Source organism: Tribolium castaneum, chromosome 2 (genome assembly GCF_031307605.1).
Source record: "Tribolium castaneum strain GA2 chromosome 2, icTriCast1.1, whole genome shotgun sequence".
NCBI classification, from domain to species: Eukaryota; Metazoa; Arthropoda; class Insecta; order Coleoptera; family Tenebrionidae; genus Tribolium; species Tribolium castaneum.
In genome coordinates this window covers 4,011,507-4,028,931 of record NC_087395.1, presented here as the reverse complement: position 1 = coordinate 4,028,931, position 17,425 = coordinate 4,011,507, and the positions used below count along the sequence as shown (strand labels likewise).

Below are 17,425 nucleotides of genomic sequence, written 5' to 3'. Positions count from 1 at the left end.
TTTTCAATAAAAGTTTTGCAAATTTAGTTATAATTTGAAAAAAAGAACGTGGCGAAACGTGTACCCGCGTATGGGTACAAAAACAAAAGTGTCGAGATATTTTCGTTGTGATAGAAACAGATAATTTAAACAATTAAAAATAACATTGAAAAGTGTTGCTATGAATACAAACTAATTATTAAACACTGACCAGCTCGTCGGAACAAAAGAAGGGAGGAAAACAGTGAAAATAATAATTACGAATTTTGCAAAATGTTATATACAAAGTGCTCAAAAACCGGCGCACTAACTCAGTGGTACGTTGTTGAGAAGCATGTGTAGATCACGGTAAAAATCTTGAAAAAATTCCTAAAGCCATATTTAAAAAAATCTGAAGCTGAAAATTTATTTTGTTAACTTTTTCAGTTTTCATTATTTTTTAAGATTTCTATGTTTCGCACTAAGTAATCGTTCCCTAACTAAACGATGAATAATTATTTATAAATTTACTAACAGACTTTAGCAGTTTTTTTAATTTAAAAAAATTAAAATTCATCAAAAAAATCACAGTGTGTAGATGTGCCAACACTGGGAATTATTTCCTAGGAAACGTTACAAAAATAATTTATTTTTATTGTTGGATAAGTTCTATTGCGATCACGACTGTTAGACAACTTTGCCACATATCATTTTTTTCAAATTCGTTATTTATTAATAACTTTAGTACAAAGAGTTTTTTTACTATTTTTACCTTTATATGTAGGCAATTCACCACCACACTCCATTGAGTTGGTGTGCCGGTTTTTGAGCAACCGGTAGAAAAGTAGTTGCACTTGATGAGTTTAATTACGTGGTAAAATTAACACACGTATTTCTGATATACCCTGTATAATTTATTTAAAATTCTGAAAAAAAAAATTAAGTTCGAACCCAAGAAATTAAAACAATCAAACACAATTATTAAACTCGTAATAGTTGACTAAAAACTTGTTATAAAAAAATACTTAAAAGTTTGATAAATCCTCGACTGCCATTTAGCATCTCAAACAAATGTTGTAACATGCTACAAACTACAGGGGAAAAAGTAAATGTGACATTTTTTCAAGAACTTGCTACTGTCTCCGTACAAAGGAAAAGTGGAAAAAATAAATTGTGTAAAAATGAAACGAATCTGCGCCTTGAGCGGCTTTCGATGGTCTTTGGGTCTTAAACCATTACCTAAAACTATCGTCTTCCAAACTTTTTTTGTAAGTAATTTAATTTTCAATTGTCATCTTACTTACATTTTTTTTGAACCGTTTTCGAAACATTAATAAAAAGGCGATGGAGAAATGAATTCAACTCGATGGAATAAAAAAAGTTTGGGAGATTGTCTGGGATGAAAGACCTCTTAACTTTATTTTTATTATTCACCGAGTGATTCCCATCATATCGCATTTCTATGATAAAATACCAGACGCGGTAATTTTCACCACCGTTCTATAGGGTGTTATTTAAAAGCACTCTAGAGTGGGCCGATAAAAACCAGTAATTACTCCAGGACTCCCAAGATGTCGTCGAGCATCGAACAATTAGTCAGCAGATGGCCCGCGCATTCCCAAAAAGGCAACAATTCCGAACCTCCCACATAACTTATCGTCAACTCGAAACGATTTGTAAGTTTCACCATTTTTTCGATGGTTTCTTGGAACGTGCAAGAATCAGTATGCCAATGCCGTTTACTTATACGGTCGAAGACAATAGGCGCCGGAACGCTTTTTGTAAACCGCTCACATATTCTGTGTCAGCGGACATCATAGACATGAAAAAAGTGATGGACTACTGCACGGCGACAATCAAAGCAAATTGCCATGAAATACCGCTCCGATTACGAGTCAATTACATTATTTTTATTGCTGGGCTTTGGCGTTGCCGTTTTTGGCCGTTGAGAAGGTCGTTTAGCCACTTCCGCACAAACAAAAACAAAACTGAAATAAGGAGACAAATTGTGGTCAAAACTAGAGCAAGTGGAAGCAAAAATTTTTGACAGTGAAGAGGCAAAACAAACAAAAATTTGCTGTAAAAAACGCGACTATAATATTGACGAAATACAAAAAAACCAAATTTGTGCACAGTCCCTTAATCTCTAAAAAAAGTGTGCAAAAATTAACATAATCTTGAAGCAAAAATCACAAAAACAAAAGACCAAATGGAGGATCGTCAAGGTTTTTGAGAAAATACTGTTAGTGAAGTTTTAATAATAATATTTTATTTTCTATCAATTTATACAGATATAGTAACAAAATTGATACGAAAAACGTCAGTATTATACACAGAAATAACAATAACATACAAATAATTTTAAGACATAAGTCAAAAAACCTGTCTATTATAGAATTCATTTAAAGTATATGGTTCGAGATCCAAAATGTAGTCAAATATTTTCTTTTTAAATAAATTTAAATTGCAAGGTGTGCCTAGATGCACAGGTAAACTATTGTATAGTTTTATTCCTGCATAATGAGAATTTTTTTCCGTCAGCGTGAGTTTGTGTCTTGGATACTCTAAGCCTACTTTGCTAGTATTGTACTTATGGTCGTTAGTGACATTAAATAGTAGATTCTGTTTAAAGAAAAATAAAAGTAATCTATATATGTATAAACCAGTTACTGTCAAAAAGTTATTGCTTTTAAAGATGTTCCTACAAGTTTCATTATATTTTAAGTTAAACATAGTTCTCATGACTTGTTTTTGAGCAACAAAAACTTTTGACATCTTTCCACTTTGCCCCCAAAATATTATACCGTAACTTAATAATGATTAAAAATTTGCGAAGTATACTATTCTTAGTTGTTCAATGTTAATGTATTTATTTAAAACACGTATTGTAAAATGTACTGAGTTTCATTTTTTTAATAAATCATCTCTATGATTAGTCCAGCTTAACTTATGGTCAATGCATATTCGCAGAAAATTAGTTTTCTCTATTAATTCAAATTTTTTAGATGATATTACAATTTTATTCGATTTCTCTGTATTCTTGTGATTACATATTGCAAAATGAATGCCGTAGGTTTTTTCAAAATTTAACACTAATTTATTTTCTTTAGTCCAGTTTATTACCTTATTCATGCATATTTTTGCTTCCTTCATTGTATCTGTCATATTTTCACCCCAAATTAATATGTTTGTGTCATCAGCAAAGTTAACTGCACTATTGTTGTCTGAGACTGTTAAAATGTTTAATAGGTCGTTTATATAAATTACGAAAAATAAAGGCCCTAGTATACTACCTTGAGGTACACCTTGTTTAATTAGAAGTTTATTTGATGTATATACAGTACTGTTTTTTGTTATTGTGACCTGCTGATACCCATTATTAAGATAAGATGTGATCAACTTTAACATAAATCCTCTTATGCCGTATTTTAGGATGTTATGATCTAGGCAATCGAAGGCTTTGGAGAAATCTAAGAAAATTCCAAGAACCACCTTTTTTTCTTCTAATTTATCTAACAGAGCATTAGTGAAGCTAAATATAGCTGAGTCAACAGATTTCCCTTTAATGTACCCGTGTTGGGATGAATTCATTAGCTGAAATTTCATTAAAAAGTTAGTAATTCTGGAAGATATAACAGTTTCAAAAATTTTAGAAAATTTTAAATGACGTTAACGTATGGTGTAACGATAAAACAGAAAGAAACAAAAATACAGATTTAATTTACCATTAGTTACAAATATTGCTTCTGATAAATGGTTAATATAACTTAAGTGTTTAGCCTGTTTGTTGAATTCTCCAACTTTCGTAGAGTATTTTGTGTATTTATTTATGTATTTCTGTTAACTAAGTGAATGCGGTGAATGTGATTTTAATGATGCTCTACTTACACTTTTACAAATGCCTATCATAGAACAGAATGCATGTTTTATTTGCTCTTTGAAACGATTCCGATCTGTGATCTGTCCACTTCCAACATTACTTTAATTTCTTCTTGCACATAAATTCTTGATACTGTTTTCTTTATTTGGAATTACAAATTGCATCATACTATTATACAACTTTCTTTTTGTATTCTTCATTTTAAACGCTTATAAATGATTTCCTAAGCTGTTGCGTTAAAGAGTGTATCAAACACTTATGTTTTAGCTGACCATTTGTTTGAATGATTTTGTCTAAGAAAGAATTTCTTTTTGAATGTCGGTTAATACACTCTTTATCAAATAGTCCTCCTTTGTGATTTTAATATTTAAAAATTAAATTCCTCTTATACGGCGATTCTGTGTCTTAAGATTTTTTATTTTTTTTATACTTACCAGAAAGGTAAAGGTGTGTACTTTCCAAAAAAGTAAACAAAAATATTAACTGCTGATTAAAAAATAAAATTTCTCAAAAACTAGTTGCTTTATAAATTTCTAAATAATATAAAAAGAGAATTAATCCTTGGATGTTTTTTTTTGAAAAATAAGCCAAAACAAAGATATGAATTTTATGAGTTACCTACTTTAAACTCACTCTGTGTAGCATTTAAGTAATTGTTCGGTTAAGAAAAAATTAATAAATTAAATGTAGTTTTTCCTTACGAAATTTGCTAAAATGGAACGTTTTGTCTTATATTAATTTGTGAGATTTCTAAAAAACTGACCGCAAGTGGCAAAAATGTTTTTTTTTAATTATGTTGCCAAAATATTTTGAGAAAACTATCTGGCAACAGATTTAAAAGTATTTTTGCTTGTAATTTGCAACACTGCAACCGAATTTGATTTTTCTTGACAATTATTTGACGTACAACCCCACTAGATTGTTAAATTTTTGTTAACTGGAAGTGTACTCCATTGGTATTCTTGAAAACTTACATCCAGTGTTGCTAACAGACTCAGTATTTCTGGATCAGTCTCTACTTAGGTATTTAATACAAGCGTAAAAGTGATTGTAGTTTGACTAGTTTTTTACTGTCGAAAGCTCTTTTGTTTTCTGAAAAAATCGGAAAAATTTGACAGATGATTCTCCAAAAATAATTCGTCTAGAACCGAATCAAAGACAAAATATTTTGAAAAAAAACAAAAAATGTATTAAATCCCAAAAAAGTTATCGTCGAGGTGCCTTTGAATAACTTTTGTTTTCGTCAAAAATCAAACTACGGTGATCCGCCAAAAAATAATTCCTACAAAACCAAAAAAAAATTATTAAAGCCCTGAAGTTATTGTTCACAATTTATTTTTATGCAGGAAAATAAAAATCAGAAAAATTTTACAAACTGTTCGCCAAAATATAGATAAAAAATATAGAAAATATAGTGATTGTCGGCTCACTATTTCTTGGAGTTAAAAGCCAATATGTTTTAGAAAAATTTTACAAATGATTCGCCTAAAAATAATACTTGCGTCTAAAAGTGAGCCATTGACGAAAAAACAGAAAAATTCATGAAGGCTCTAACAAGGTAGTTATTGTCATTACATTTTGTACATTCGAAATTTGAATTTGAAAGACGATTCACCAAAAAATATTTTTTTATTAACGAGCCACTGACAAAATATTTTGAAAAAACATCAAAAAAATGTTTAAAGCTTCAAGAAGTGTTTGTCTCGTTCATTATTTCTTGCAATTTGGGGCTAAGGAGCTTTCTTTTCAGCAAAAAAATATTCATCTAAAAAATTTGTTATCACTTTATGAAGTGGATGATGGTCGGATCACAGTTGAAGGCCAGGATGCTTTAGGTAAACTTTACAAATAATACTTAGAGTCCGCGAAATGACAGATCGTCCACGGTGGTAGGAGTGCGCAGAAACGAAAACTCGTCACGAATGAGACCAATCCTTAAATTAGGGGTGTTGGCATGGAGCAGTGGCGTGGGGTTATTTACGTGTGTAGGGAATTCGTCTTAAAGTTTAACATTTCAACATTAACAATTATAGTAAAGATACCAGTAGAAACTTTTTTTGTAATAAACGCGTTTTTACTCATTACTCATTGTGTATTTTTATTTATTCGACTTCTCTGCGTAGTATTTCTATGAAATCAACGTCTATTAGCATTAGATATGAATTTTATTATTTCTTCTTTCTATTATTGAATACAGGAAATAGTAAATAATACAAATTATAAATCTCAAACCCTTCTTGATCATAGAATAGTTTTTTGCTACGCCACTGCTCAATCTCCCCACTCGATGAAGTACGCATTGGCTCCGCCTATCGTGCTCGTTTACAGAAATTCCAAGCTCTACTTACGAGTACTGACAATAATTCTGTCTCCTGACAGTAGACAGTAGTCTACTGACTACTGACAGAGTATTATGAGAAAAGAAAAATTATTAGGGTCCTAAGAGCTAATTATTGCCATTTCGCTATTTTTATACAGTCGAAGGCTGTAACCTTCTCTGAAAGCCACCTAATCTATTAAGCTTCGTTTTTACTAGAAATCAAAAAAATCAGATATCTTGTCAAAAAATGACTCTCTAAAAATTAGCCAGTAATATTTTATTTTTAGAAAACCGAAAAATGTATTAAAGCCTTAAGAAGGGATTGTCGGTTCACTATCTGTTTTACAGTCAAAAGTTTTTTGGATAGGCTTTGTTTTCTGTAAAATTAGGAAAATTTGACGAACAATTCGCCAAAAAATATGTTTTTTAAAAACGAGCCATTGACAAGCTATTTTGAAAAAATCCGAAATTTTATTAAAGCCTTATAAATTTATAAAGTTATTGTCACTATTTTTACAATTAAAGGCCCTTTGGACAAACTTTCTTTCGCAAAAAAATAATTTCACTAAAAACACAATAATATTTTGACAAAATCAAAAATGCTAAATTGAAAAAAAAACTAAAAAATGTAGTCATTTTTTTACAGTCGAACCTGTTGGCTGATTAGTTTTAACACTATTTAATAAAATGGTGCTGAAAAAGATTTGGAATTGAAATTTTGGAAATGTAGTTACTTGGCTGTGTTAAAGTATTTTTGTGGGCTAAACTTTGCATCGCACTGTAAATACTAATTATTATTTACGATCTGCTTTTTTGACCAGCCATAAATTTTTGCAACAATGAGGTTGTAATTGGGATAAAATGGTTAAATCATCGGTTGTTAAACTATCGGGTGTCAAAATTAGCGATTCTTGTAATACAACTCGACTCAGTTTTATAGCGAAGCCACAAAAACAAATCAAGTCAAGTCAGAATTTGTAATTTATTAGCAGAACACCAGCAGTTGAATTTTCCCCATTGGTACAGTTGAACTTCGGTATAGTGAACTTTACAATTTTTTTTAAATCAATCAACGGGAAAAAAGGCAGCAAAAGTTAAGCTTTGCCAATTGAAGTGTAGCCGTTAGCTTTGGCGGTTTTCTTTGATTTTGCATCTTTATCTTAATGTATTCTGAGCGCCTCTATTAGTTACCAGCTATGCACTTCAAGATTTACACTTACGATTATCTGTGACAACTTATTTAAATACTTCCACGTCTTGAACTATGCGTTTCTAGCACACTTTTGCTTCATTTTCCTCTGATATAATTAAATGGAATGAAAAAGTGAGTGTGTGAGGTAATTCCGTCAAAGTCCTTCAGTCCCCTTCTCTTTCCGAATAAATTGCGTTAGTTAATTAATAATTGCTATTATAAATTTATCATTTAATCTAGTTATGACAGGATAATTCACTGTTAATTCGAGTGCATTTAGGTTGATTGAAACTTCCCGTTTTTTCCTTATTTACGAACGTGATTAAAATTCCATTCAACGGTACACATCGTCAAAAAAGGGATTAATAGTGAATTTTCCCGCCGATGTAATAATCATAATGCATTTTCATGGGTGGAGCCAATTTATTACCCTAACGATGTGGTGTTTACGTTCGTGAAATTCTCGAGATGCTACCACCGACCACTACATAAATAACAATTAGCGATAAATGTTGCTCAAGTTTGAGGAATTCCGGATAAAATCGCTGGCGATTTGTGATCGATGTTATTTATGCACATGTGGGAGTTTAAGAGCCGACAATGCGTACGTACTATGTTCGACTTTAACTTATGGAGATTTGATTCAATGCTAAACAGCGTAATGTTATTGGAGCGAATGCGTATCATATACAAAGGTTTTTACGGCCCGGAATAACGTGCACGCTCCGGTCGTGCCGGATTTTTTTTCTTCTACATTCGAAGACTAAAAGAATTGTCTTACTTTGGCAATACACGAAATACATACCAACAAGAAAATAAGTTTAGGATATTTCGTCTCGTTTATTTAATTGCAATGAGGGCCCACGTAATTTTTTCAATTAGATTTTTGCAAAAAAGTGCTTTAGAGCTTACACTTGACATATGGAGCAGTGGGTAATTTGGTAGTCATATTACCACATCCATGCAATAATTTTCCGACGAGATTGATTCCATATGGGAGACGAGATGTTGAAGACATCAATCAACAACAAAAACGTGTGCTTATTTTTAATAACCCTTTTAAACAGTCTCTCGAAATTATCGACTAGATTAACGAAACAAGTCTACACTAGTAGTTGGTATTTTGTAAATTATTATTTCGGGAGTATTTTTATTAAAAATTAAATAAAATTGTCCTACAATATACAGGGTGACCCAGGGGTGTGTAATCGGTCTATAACTTTTTTATTATTTAAAATATTGCGATTCTGTTTTCATTATCCTATAGATCGACTTAAAGTCCACAAACTAAAAATGTTCTTGTTTTACACAGGGTGTTGTATAACAGGGTGGTGAACTAAAGTTATATTTTTTTAAATGGGCCAGCCTATATATTTTCCCAGAGTTAGATTCTACGTGAAAAAATAATTTAACTTTATATAAACTATTATGGGTCTATCTCTTTTCGTTTTGGAATAATTCAACTTTTCATTTTAAAAACGACCAATTTTTGAAAACTCACTGCAAAGTCGCCTATGAATATTTTTCGGCAAATTTGCAATAGAAAAATTCAGAATACCTTGTAGTTTTAGGAAATAGTCGACCTTTACTTTAAACATGGAAATAATGTACAGGGTGTGCTAAAACGCAAAAAGTTGAATATCTCTTTTTTTTTACACGTATCAATAGCATTTTTCATAAGCTTTCTATTGATATGCGGTTTTTATAGCAAATTTACAATATTTCTTAAAGTGTTCAAAAAAATTAAAAATATTTTTTTTATTTATTTTATTATTAATTCTTGATAAGTGAAATTCATTTATGTATCAGGTAATAATTAGATTACTTGTGTAATTAGTCACATTAGTACATATCAAAAAATAAATTACCATTTGACTATCGGATTCTAAGCTAACAAATTTTCTTGTAATAAAATATTTTTTTTTGAAAAATCTTGAAAAATATTTTAAACTTGCTATGCAAACCCTATACCGTTAGAAAGCTTATCAAAAATACTATCGATACATTTAATAAAATACAAGGTGTTCCATTTGAAAAAAATTAGTTATTCAACTTTTTGCGTTTTGGTACAGCCTGTATATTATCTGCGTGCTTTAACTAAAAGTCGTCTATTTGCTAAAAATACAAGATATTTTGAATTTTTCTGTTACAAATTTATCGGAAAGTATTCATAAGCAACTTTGCAGGGATTTTTCAAAAATTGGTCTTTTTTATAACGAAAAGTTGAATAATTCCGAAACGAAAAGAGATAGACCCATAATAGTTTATATAAAGTTACAATATTTTTTGCGTACAATCTAACTATGCAAAAATATATAGGGTGTTCTATTTAAAAGAATATAACTTTGGTGCACCACCCTGTATACAACACCTTGTGCATAATAAAAATATTTTTAGTTTGTGGACTTTAAGTCGATCTATCGGATAATAAAAACAGAATGGTAATATTTCAAATAGCAAAAAAGTTATAGACCGATTACACACTGCTGGGTCACCCTGTATGTAGTTTTAATTCAAAAGGGAGGTAGGTAGGACGATATTTTCAATATTACATTTTACGAGTATGTGTGATGTGCAGGGGTATAACGATACATTATTTGTTTGCATGAAAAATACTGAGAATTTTCAGATAAACCGAGTTTGAATTTGACATTTATGCAGGATGAGTAAAAAGTATGAAACCAAACGTTTTTTTAACTACTGGAGTCAAGAAATGTAATAGTGGGTGACCTATAAAGTGCTATACAGGGTAAATCAATAGGTTATTTCTAAATTTCTGTTAATATGCAACCAATATTACTGATTCCAGCCGACCAAATCGGTAATCATTAAAAAAATTCCAAATTAATCCACGATTACATTGTTTGGGTATTAACAAGTTTGTTTTAACAATTTACATTATGGACTATTATTACTTAAAAGATAAAAACCAATGTTAATTCAATTAATGTTTTTAAAAATTAAATAGTCTCCAAGTGGTATGTTCAATTAGTATTTTTGATTGCATCACTGGACATGTCAGAAATAACCCACTATTGACTCACCCTGTATAACTGTACTAAGTGTAGAATTACTTTTGTAAGGGCACTCACTTTGCCTCAAAATTTCCAAGAACTCGAATTAAGTTGAAAATAGTCTTTTGCTAGCGTTTAAACACGTCGAAATTTAGTTTTTTAGATGAAATTTTGATAAAAAAAATCACATAATTCTGAAAAAATCACAAAAATCTGAAAGGCAATTATTTTGCAAAATTTAATCGAAAATATACCGAAAAATAGCCGAAATTTGTCAAAAATTATTTTTGCTTTTTCAGCGCTTAAATGAGATTTTGTAAAAATGTAATGAAAAGCTACTACATAAAGTGCAAAGAAAAAGTGAAAAATAGGCCTAGAAGACATAATTACCCTTAGTTTTATGTTTTTACAGGCGTTTTACGAGGCTGTTAGAAAAGCAGTTATTATTAGCTCAAAAAATTATTAACCCATTAAATTTAATCGAAAAGCATCTTACGTTGCCTTTTCGAGTGTTTTAACATGCTTTTCTGTCGGAAACACAGTAGTTTAGTAAAATATCGCCAAAAATTAATAGAAAAATCTCAAAATTATTGAAAAAATGGAGCAAATTTTCAGCGTTACGATTATCCAGCAAATTTTGTAATTTTTTCGAACGTTTGGACTAGCGTTCTTCAGCCAGAAATGATAATTTATTTGACCAAATTTAATCACAATTACGCCGAAATATATCTTCCATCGTTTTTGTGTTAAATTAGCACACTCTTTATCTACAAACGCAATTATTGAGTAAACTTTTATCAAAAATATTCAAAAAAAAACACCGAATTTGGACGAAAATGACTTACTTAGGTACTTTAGCCTTTTTTTTTTGAAGTTAAACATATTTTTAAGAAAAAATCTTGTATTCGCAAAATTTTCAAACAACACAAAACTGGATCAAAAATTACATTATTTCGGGTTATAGTATTTGACAACTTCTTCCAAAAAAGAAAACACACAATGTCCATAAAAAACCGTAAAACTGAATGCTCAATCTGAGAAGAAGTTTTCACAAGAAATACTAAAAAATCATTGAATTACACTGAAAATGGTGCCCTTTGCCAGCATTTAACAACGACAAAATTCTGCTTTTTGGTGAAATTTTGCTAAAATTTATGACAAAACCACAATTTCTTTAAGTGTTTTAGGGTATTAAAATTGAAATTTGCAATTTCTCCGAAAATTTGATCAAAAATACACAAAAAAAAACAAAAGTTAATAAATTAGATGTAGTCATTTTGCAGAAGCGCAATTATTTTGTAATTTTTTTTAAAAATCAGCGGAAAGATCACTGAATTGGATCGAAAAGTACTTACAATATTTTGCGTTTTGTCTCTTCGAATGTTTTAGCAGGTACATTTTCAGTAAGAAATATATGCTTTTAGTAAAATAACGTCAACAATAAACTGAAAAATCTAAAAATTAGTACAACAATTATTGACCAATTTTTGCATTTTCGAGAGTTCATTATTTAGACAAAACACAGTTTTTGCAAAATTCTGCTAACCCGGGCAGAAAATTCAATAAATTGTATCTAAAATCATATTGTTTTACATTTATGTGTGTTATCCGCACTTTTCGTCAAAAATTACCCCAAAAATTACCGAATTGTGTCCAAAATTGTGCCTTTTGCAGACGCGTGTCAAAAACTCTTCACGAATATGTGGAAAAACATTGGATCAAAAATTACACTCTTTTGGCCTTGTATTTAGACAATATTATGTTGCAAAATTTCGAAATAAACCGAAAAATTCCCGAATGAGTTGAAAATATTGTTAGTTTAGCTTTTTACGAGGCATCAAACACATTTTTTGGTCAGACAAGCAAGTATTTTACCAAATTTTCTCAAAAATCTGAAAAAATTTCTTCGATGCTCATTTTTTACCTCACACTGTTTGTGTTGCGACTTAATTTCAATTTTTGTTTGTAATCTCTAATATTCTCAAATTGATATTAATATTGAGGATATTAATACATATTTCACTCCTTGGCAATCTTTGCAAAAGTAAAAATATGTGAAAAATCACAATTTTTGCAAACTTTAGCACCAGTTTCGCTCAGATAAAATACCTTCACCTTTTTTCCTTGTCTTTACTTATACCAGTTTGTCAGCTCCAGTACAATAACAATTTAAAAGCTGTCGTTTATTTTTTTAAAGACGTCCAAGAATTTTACGAGCAAAATTCAAGATTTTATACAAGTACTACTTTTTGCGATTTTTGTATTGTTTATACCCTGAATTAAAATGTCTAATTGACATCACCTTGATTCTTCTTAAAATCGTATGGTTTCCTATTATTATTTTCAGAATTAAAAATCTAAGAAATTAATGGTTTGCATAAGTAAAAAAATTAATAAAATTGAGAGATTCTTTTCAAATAAAAATCTTCCAAAGTAAAATATTTGGATTAAAAAAAATCATATGTACCTATACATAGAATTCATTGTGATGGTTTGATATTTGACGCAAGAACAACATTTATAGAATAAACACTACAAAGTCAATTTAAACATGGATACACCTGTCCAAACCGTGTATCTACGTCAGTTTTGGTATGTTTAATCCTCCAGTAAAACCAACATCCAATCCATCTTGTGCGATTAAGTGAATGTAAACATTATTTCATATCAAAAAAAAATCAAATCCACTCTAGCAAATTCCCTACACGGATATCATTTTGCATGTGAAGGGGCTCGTCTCTTATCCGAAGAATTCCATCCAACATTAATTAACGTCAATTCTTTCGCATTTCAGGTCGGAGACCGCCTTTTCATCGGTTCGCCGGGCAGTTGGTATTGGCAAGGTAAAACTTCCTCCTTTTCAATCAACTTTTCCTTTTTCAAAAAGCTTCTATTCTGTTTTACAGGCTTCTAGTTGAAATAGCGCGCCAGATTTTAGTTTTTTTATCCAATGTTCAAGCTCGATCAAAATTGTTTACATGTGCACAATTGGTGTGTTTCAGGACAAATGTATTCCGTCGATGCTCACGCCACGTTTGAATTTAAACCTACGCTATTCTCAGCGACCTACGGCGATGAAGGTATTGAAAGCATAAAACATTAAAAAACAACAACAAACAAACAAACAAAACTACAACTAAAATTAATGCAGCGATTCGGGGCAGGAGTCGCTATACTAATGCATAATCTAAATTAATTTCAATAACTGTTAACAAAATCGACGATTAAAATGATTGAGAGCGACAACAGGTGGTCATTTAACACTTCATCTCTTCATCATTGCGAGGATTCATCACTTTTGCGACAAACACATTTGTTTGCAGGTTTTCAGCAAAGTGGGGCAGCTTTGTGACAACGCTTCTGTAACATATTAATTTATTGATTAATGTTTTTAAATTTTGTGAAAACGTGGACGTTTACATGTGGATTTAGAACTAGTGGCTAAGCACGCACCTACACCAAAACTCTACACTTTATATAGGGTGTCTCGTAAACACTATAGATTAAGCAATTAAGCGATAAAAAATGCGCTATGTATCTTTTTTTTCCAAAAAAGTTGAAACACGTCCGTGTTGATAATATCACCGGCGTCTTTTCACTTTTTACTACTTTCCTCGAAAAGGTTTAAAAAAATTAATCAATATATTTTTAAAGCCTAATCTATGGTTAAAATTTTTGCACTTCTTCGCGAGACATCCTGTAGATATTTGCTTTTTTCTTCTCTCTTTAACTTATTTTTTCTTGTCAGTTATTTTTTTTCAGTAAGTTATAAGCAAATTAATTATTCAATTATACCGCCAACTGAACGACCTGATTCCCAAACAAAAATACACATTTAAATTAGTAACAGTCACAAAAATTCCTACTAAAGATATATCTCTATACCCAAGAAGAATAAGAACACATAAACAAAATAACCTTCGAAAAAACTGAATTTTTTATCGTAATTTAATGGCTTTCCCAACGAGGATAGTATAACTCAATTTCAGAAAAACCTTTGGTAGCTACATATGAGAAAAAAAAATTTTATCTTAAAAAAAAATAAGTTGCATCAAAAAAACAATAATATATTTTAATTAAAACTATGAACCATTGTACAATTGTTGATTATTGATAATATTTGATTGATAATTACATAATTGTTTGAATTGATAATAATCATAATCTTATAACTCCTCAATTTTAGAAAAACCTTTGGTAGCTACATATGAGAACAAAGATTTTTATCTTAAAAAAAATAAGAAATTTCATAAAAAAATGGAATGTTCTCTTTCAAAAAAACAATAATATATTTTAATTAAAATTATGAACCATTGTACAATTGTTGATTATTGATAATATTTGATTGATAATTACATAATTGTTCGAATTGATAATAATCATGATCTTATAACTCCTCAATTTTAGAAAAACTTTTGGTAGCTACATTTGAGAACAAAGATTTTTATCTTAAAAAAAATAAGAAGTTTCATAAAAAAAATGGAATGTTTTCTTTCAAATAAACAAAAATATATTTTAATTAAAATTATGAACCATTGTACGATTGTTGATTATTGATAATATTTGATAGATAATTGCATAATTGTTCGAAATGATAATAATCGTAATCTTATAACTCCTCAATTTTAGAAAAACCTTTGGTAGCTACATTTGAGAACAAAGATTTTTATCTTAAAAAAAATAAGAAGTTTCATCAAAAAATGGAATGTTCTCTTTCAAAAAAACAATAATATATTTTAATTTATACTATGAACCATTGTACAATTGTTGATTATTGATAATATTTGATTGATAATTACATAATTGTTTGAATTGATAATAATCATAATCTTATAACTCCTCAATTTTAGAAAAACCATTGGTAGCTACATATGAGAACAAAGATTTTTATCTTAAAAAAAATAAGAAGTTTCATCAAAAAATGGAATGTTCTCTTTCGTAATCTTATAACTCCTCAATTTTAGAAAAACCTTTGGTAGCTACACATGAGAATAAAGATTTTTATCTTAAAAAAAATAAGAAGTTTCATCAAAAAATGGAATGTTCTCTTTCAAAAAAACAATAATATATATTTTAATTAAAACTATGAACCATTGTTGATTCTTGATAATATTTGATTGATAATTACATAATTGTTCGAATTGATAATAATCATAATCTTATAACTCCTCCTCGTGTTGATAAAATTTATAACTTTTGTGTGGAAAAGTAAACTATTTTTATGGAATTCCGATAATTGAAGAGTAAAGGAAAAAACAAAACAGGGGAGGACGTTATTTCAAAAACATTTACCAATAACTTCATCTTGTAGGAAAAAATTAAGAATTATTGACTCCTGTTTCATTCAAGAGAAAAAACGAAGAAAATCAGTTATTATTATGTAAGTACTAAATTTGTTTTTGATCTTGTTTTTTTCAATGATAGATATTAAAAATTACGTTTAAGTTTTAAGCAATAATATTTCGTCAAAACTAAAACGAAAAAATCAAGTAACTAAATGGTAAAAAAACGTTAATAAACGTCGCAATTTATATCACATATAAAAATAAGGTGAAATTAACGAAGAAACAAAAAATTATTACAATTCTGTTCCTGTTCCTCATTGTTGGTTAATTGAGATTTTCAAAATAAATAAGAATATGACTCTAATAAAAAAACAAAAGTCTAAAACCAGATGCAGTTTAAATAATAAGGAATAGGTATTTTTCAAAGTACTTTATAGCCACACTGATACTTTATTAATACTACTGGTTATAAAAAAACAATAAAAGGAATAACGAACTTGAATCATCTAATGTACCTATAATTACTAGGTGTTTCACTTTGGTATTTTTTTATAAAAAGAAAAAACCATCTGTATTTCTAAATGAATTGACAATAAAATCGATAACTTATACCATAATAACATATGTCAAAACGGTCAACTTTTTTTTGAGATGGCAGCACATTGTATATTTTTTGCACCATTTTTGATTTTTGGTTTCAGAAATAAACCACAACTTTGCAGACTGAAATTAGGAAAATAAGCACACTGTATTATAATTGACATTGCAGTTCCAAACACAAACATCAGAAAACTTATCAGTTTTAATACCCAAAGACATCTAGATATGATAGATATTTGGAATACTATGATTTGAGCTATAAAATTTTAAATTACAGGTTAAGTTAAAGTAACATAAAATAAATACCATTGTTATAGGTCATTTTTTAAGTAAGTCCTCAAAGAGTTTGATTTTATGTATTTTATTACTTTTTTAAATGACTACCAACATGTTTCCCTACTATTTTTGATAGTTATGTTTTTTATTTTTCTGATAAATCTAACAAATTACATAAAACAAGATGAAAAAGTTGTTGTTCGTCCTACAAAAAGGGCTTAATATTTATATTCTTGTTTTATTTCATATTTCATGAAATATGATATTTTAGATTTTAATAATCACCTCGACAACACTAAAGTCTAAATACAAAAAATATAAAAGCTCACCCTTTACAAAATAAGGCAAAAACAGAAAGTCAAAAAGCTTATAACCTTTACCTTTTTCATTTTATTTTATTCTTTATAATTTTATCATTTCATATTTCTATTTTTTGTATTTTTATCAGAAAGATAACAATGTCAAAATCAAAAAAAGATCAAAAAAATCAAAAAAATATCAAAAACACAAAAAAAATGATTGTAACTAAAAAAATAAAACCTGGTTGAAGATTTTGTTTTGAAAAAAAACAACAAAACTATAAATTCGAAGAAAGCATCCTTCTATCTTCTATCTTTTTTATAAGTGTGAAAAACCAAAGTCGATTCCACAAATTTTTATCCTCGAGTTTGTGGGACCGACTTTGGTTTTTCACACTCCTCCTCTTATCACTTTATGTGCTATTTTAAATTCAGCGTGTATCTTGAAGTAATAAAAATCATACCAGTTAGGTAATTCTGCAATGGTGTTGTACGTACCAAAAATAACAAACTTTTAAATTTATTTTAAATTTTACCGTAGAAATTGTTGAAATTTAAAAATAATTTTTTTTTAAATATGACTGTCATTGACACCAATATT

At 29.2% G+C, this 17,425-nt stretch overlaps 1 protein-coding gene across 2 annotated transcripts in view; it reads left to right on the top strand.

Annotated features, from left to right (window-relative positions):
- if (inflated) overlaps positions 1-17,425 on the top strand; it is a 125,563-nt gene that overhangs the window by 91,847 nt on the left and 16,291 nt on the right. Inside the window, exons 6-7 of one of the 2 annotated variants that reach the window (XM_008200375.3) lie at positions 13,159-13,207; positions 13,367-13,444. In XM_008200375.3, coding sequence (XP_008198597.2) covers positions 13,159-13,207; positions 13,367-13,444 — 127 coding nt within the window. The remainder of the gene's footprint in view (positions 1-13,158; positions 13,208-13,366; positions 13,445-17,425) is intronic. The other variant, XM_008200376.3, reaches the window with a different exon arrangement.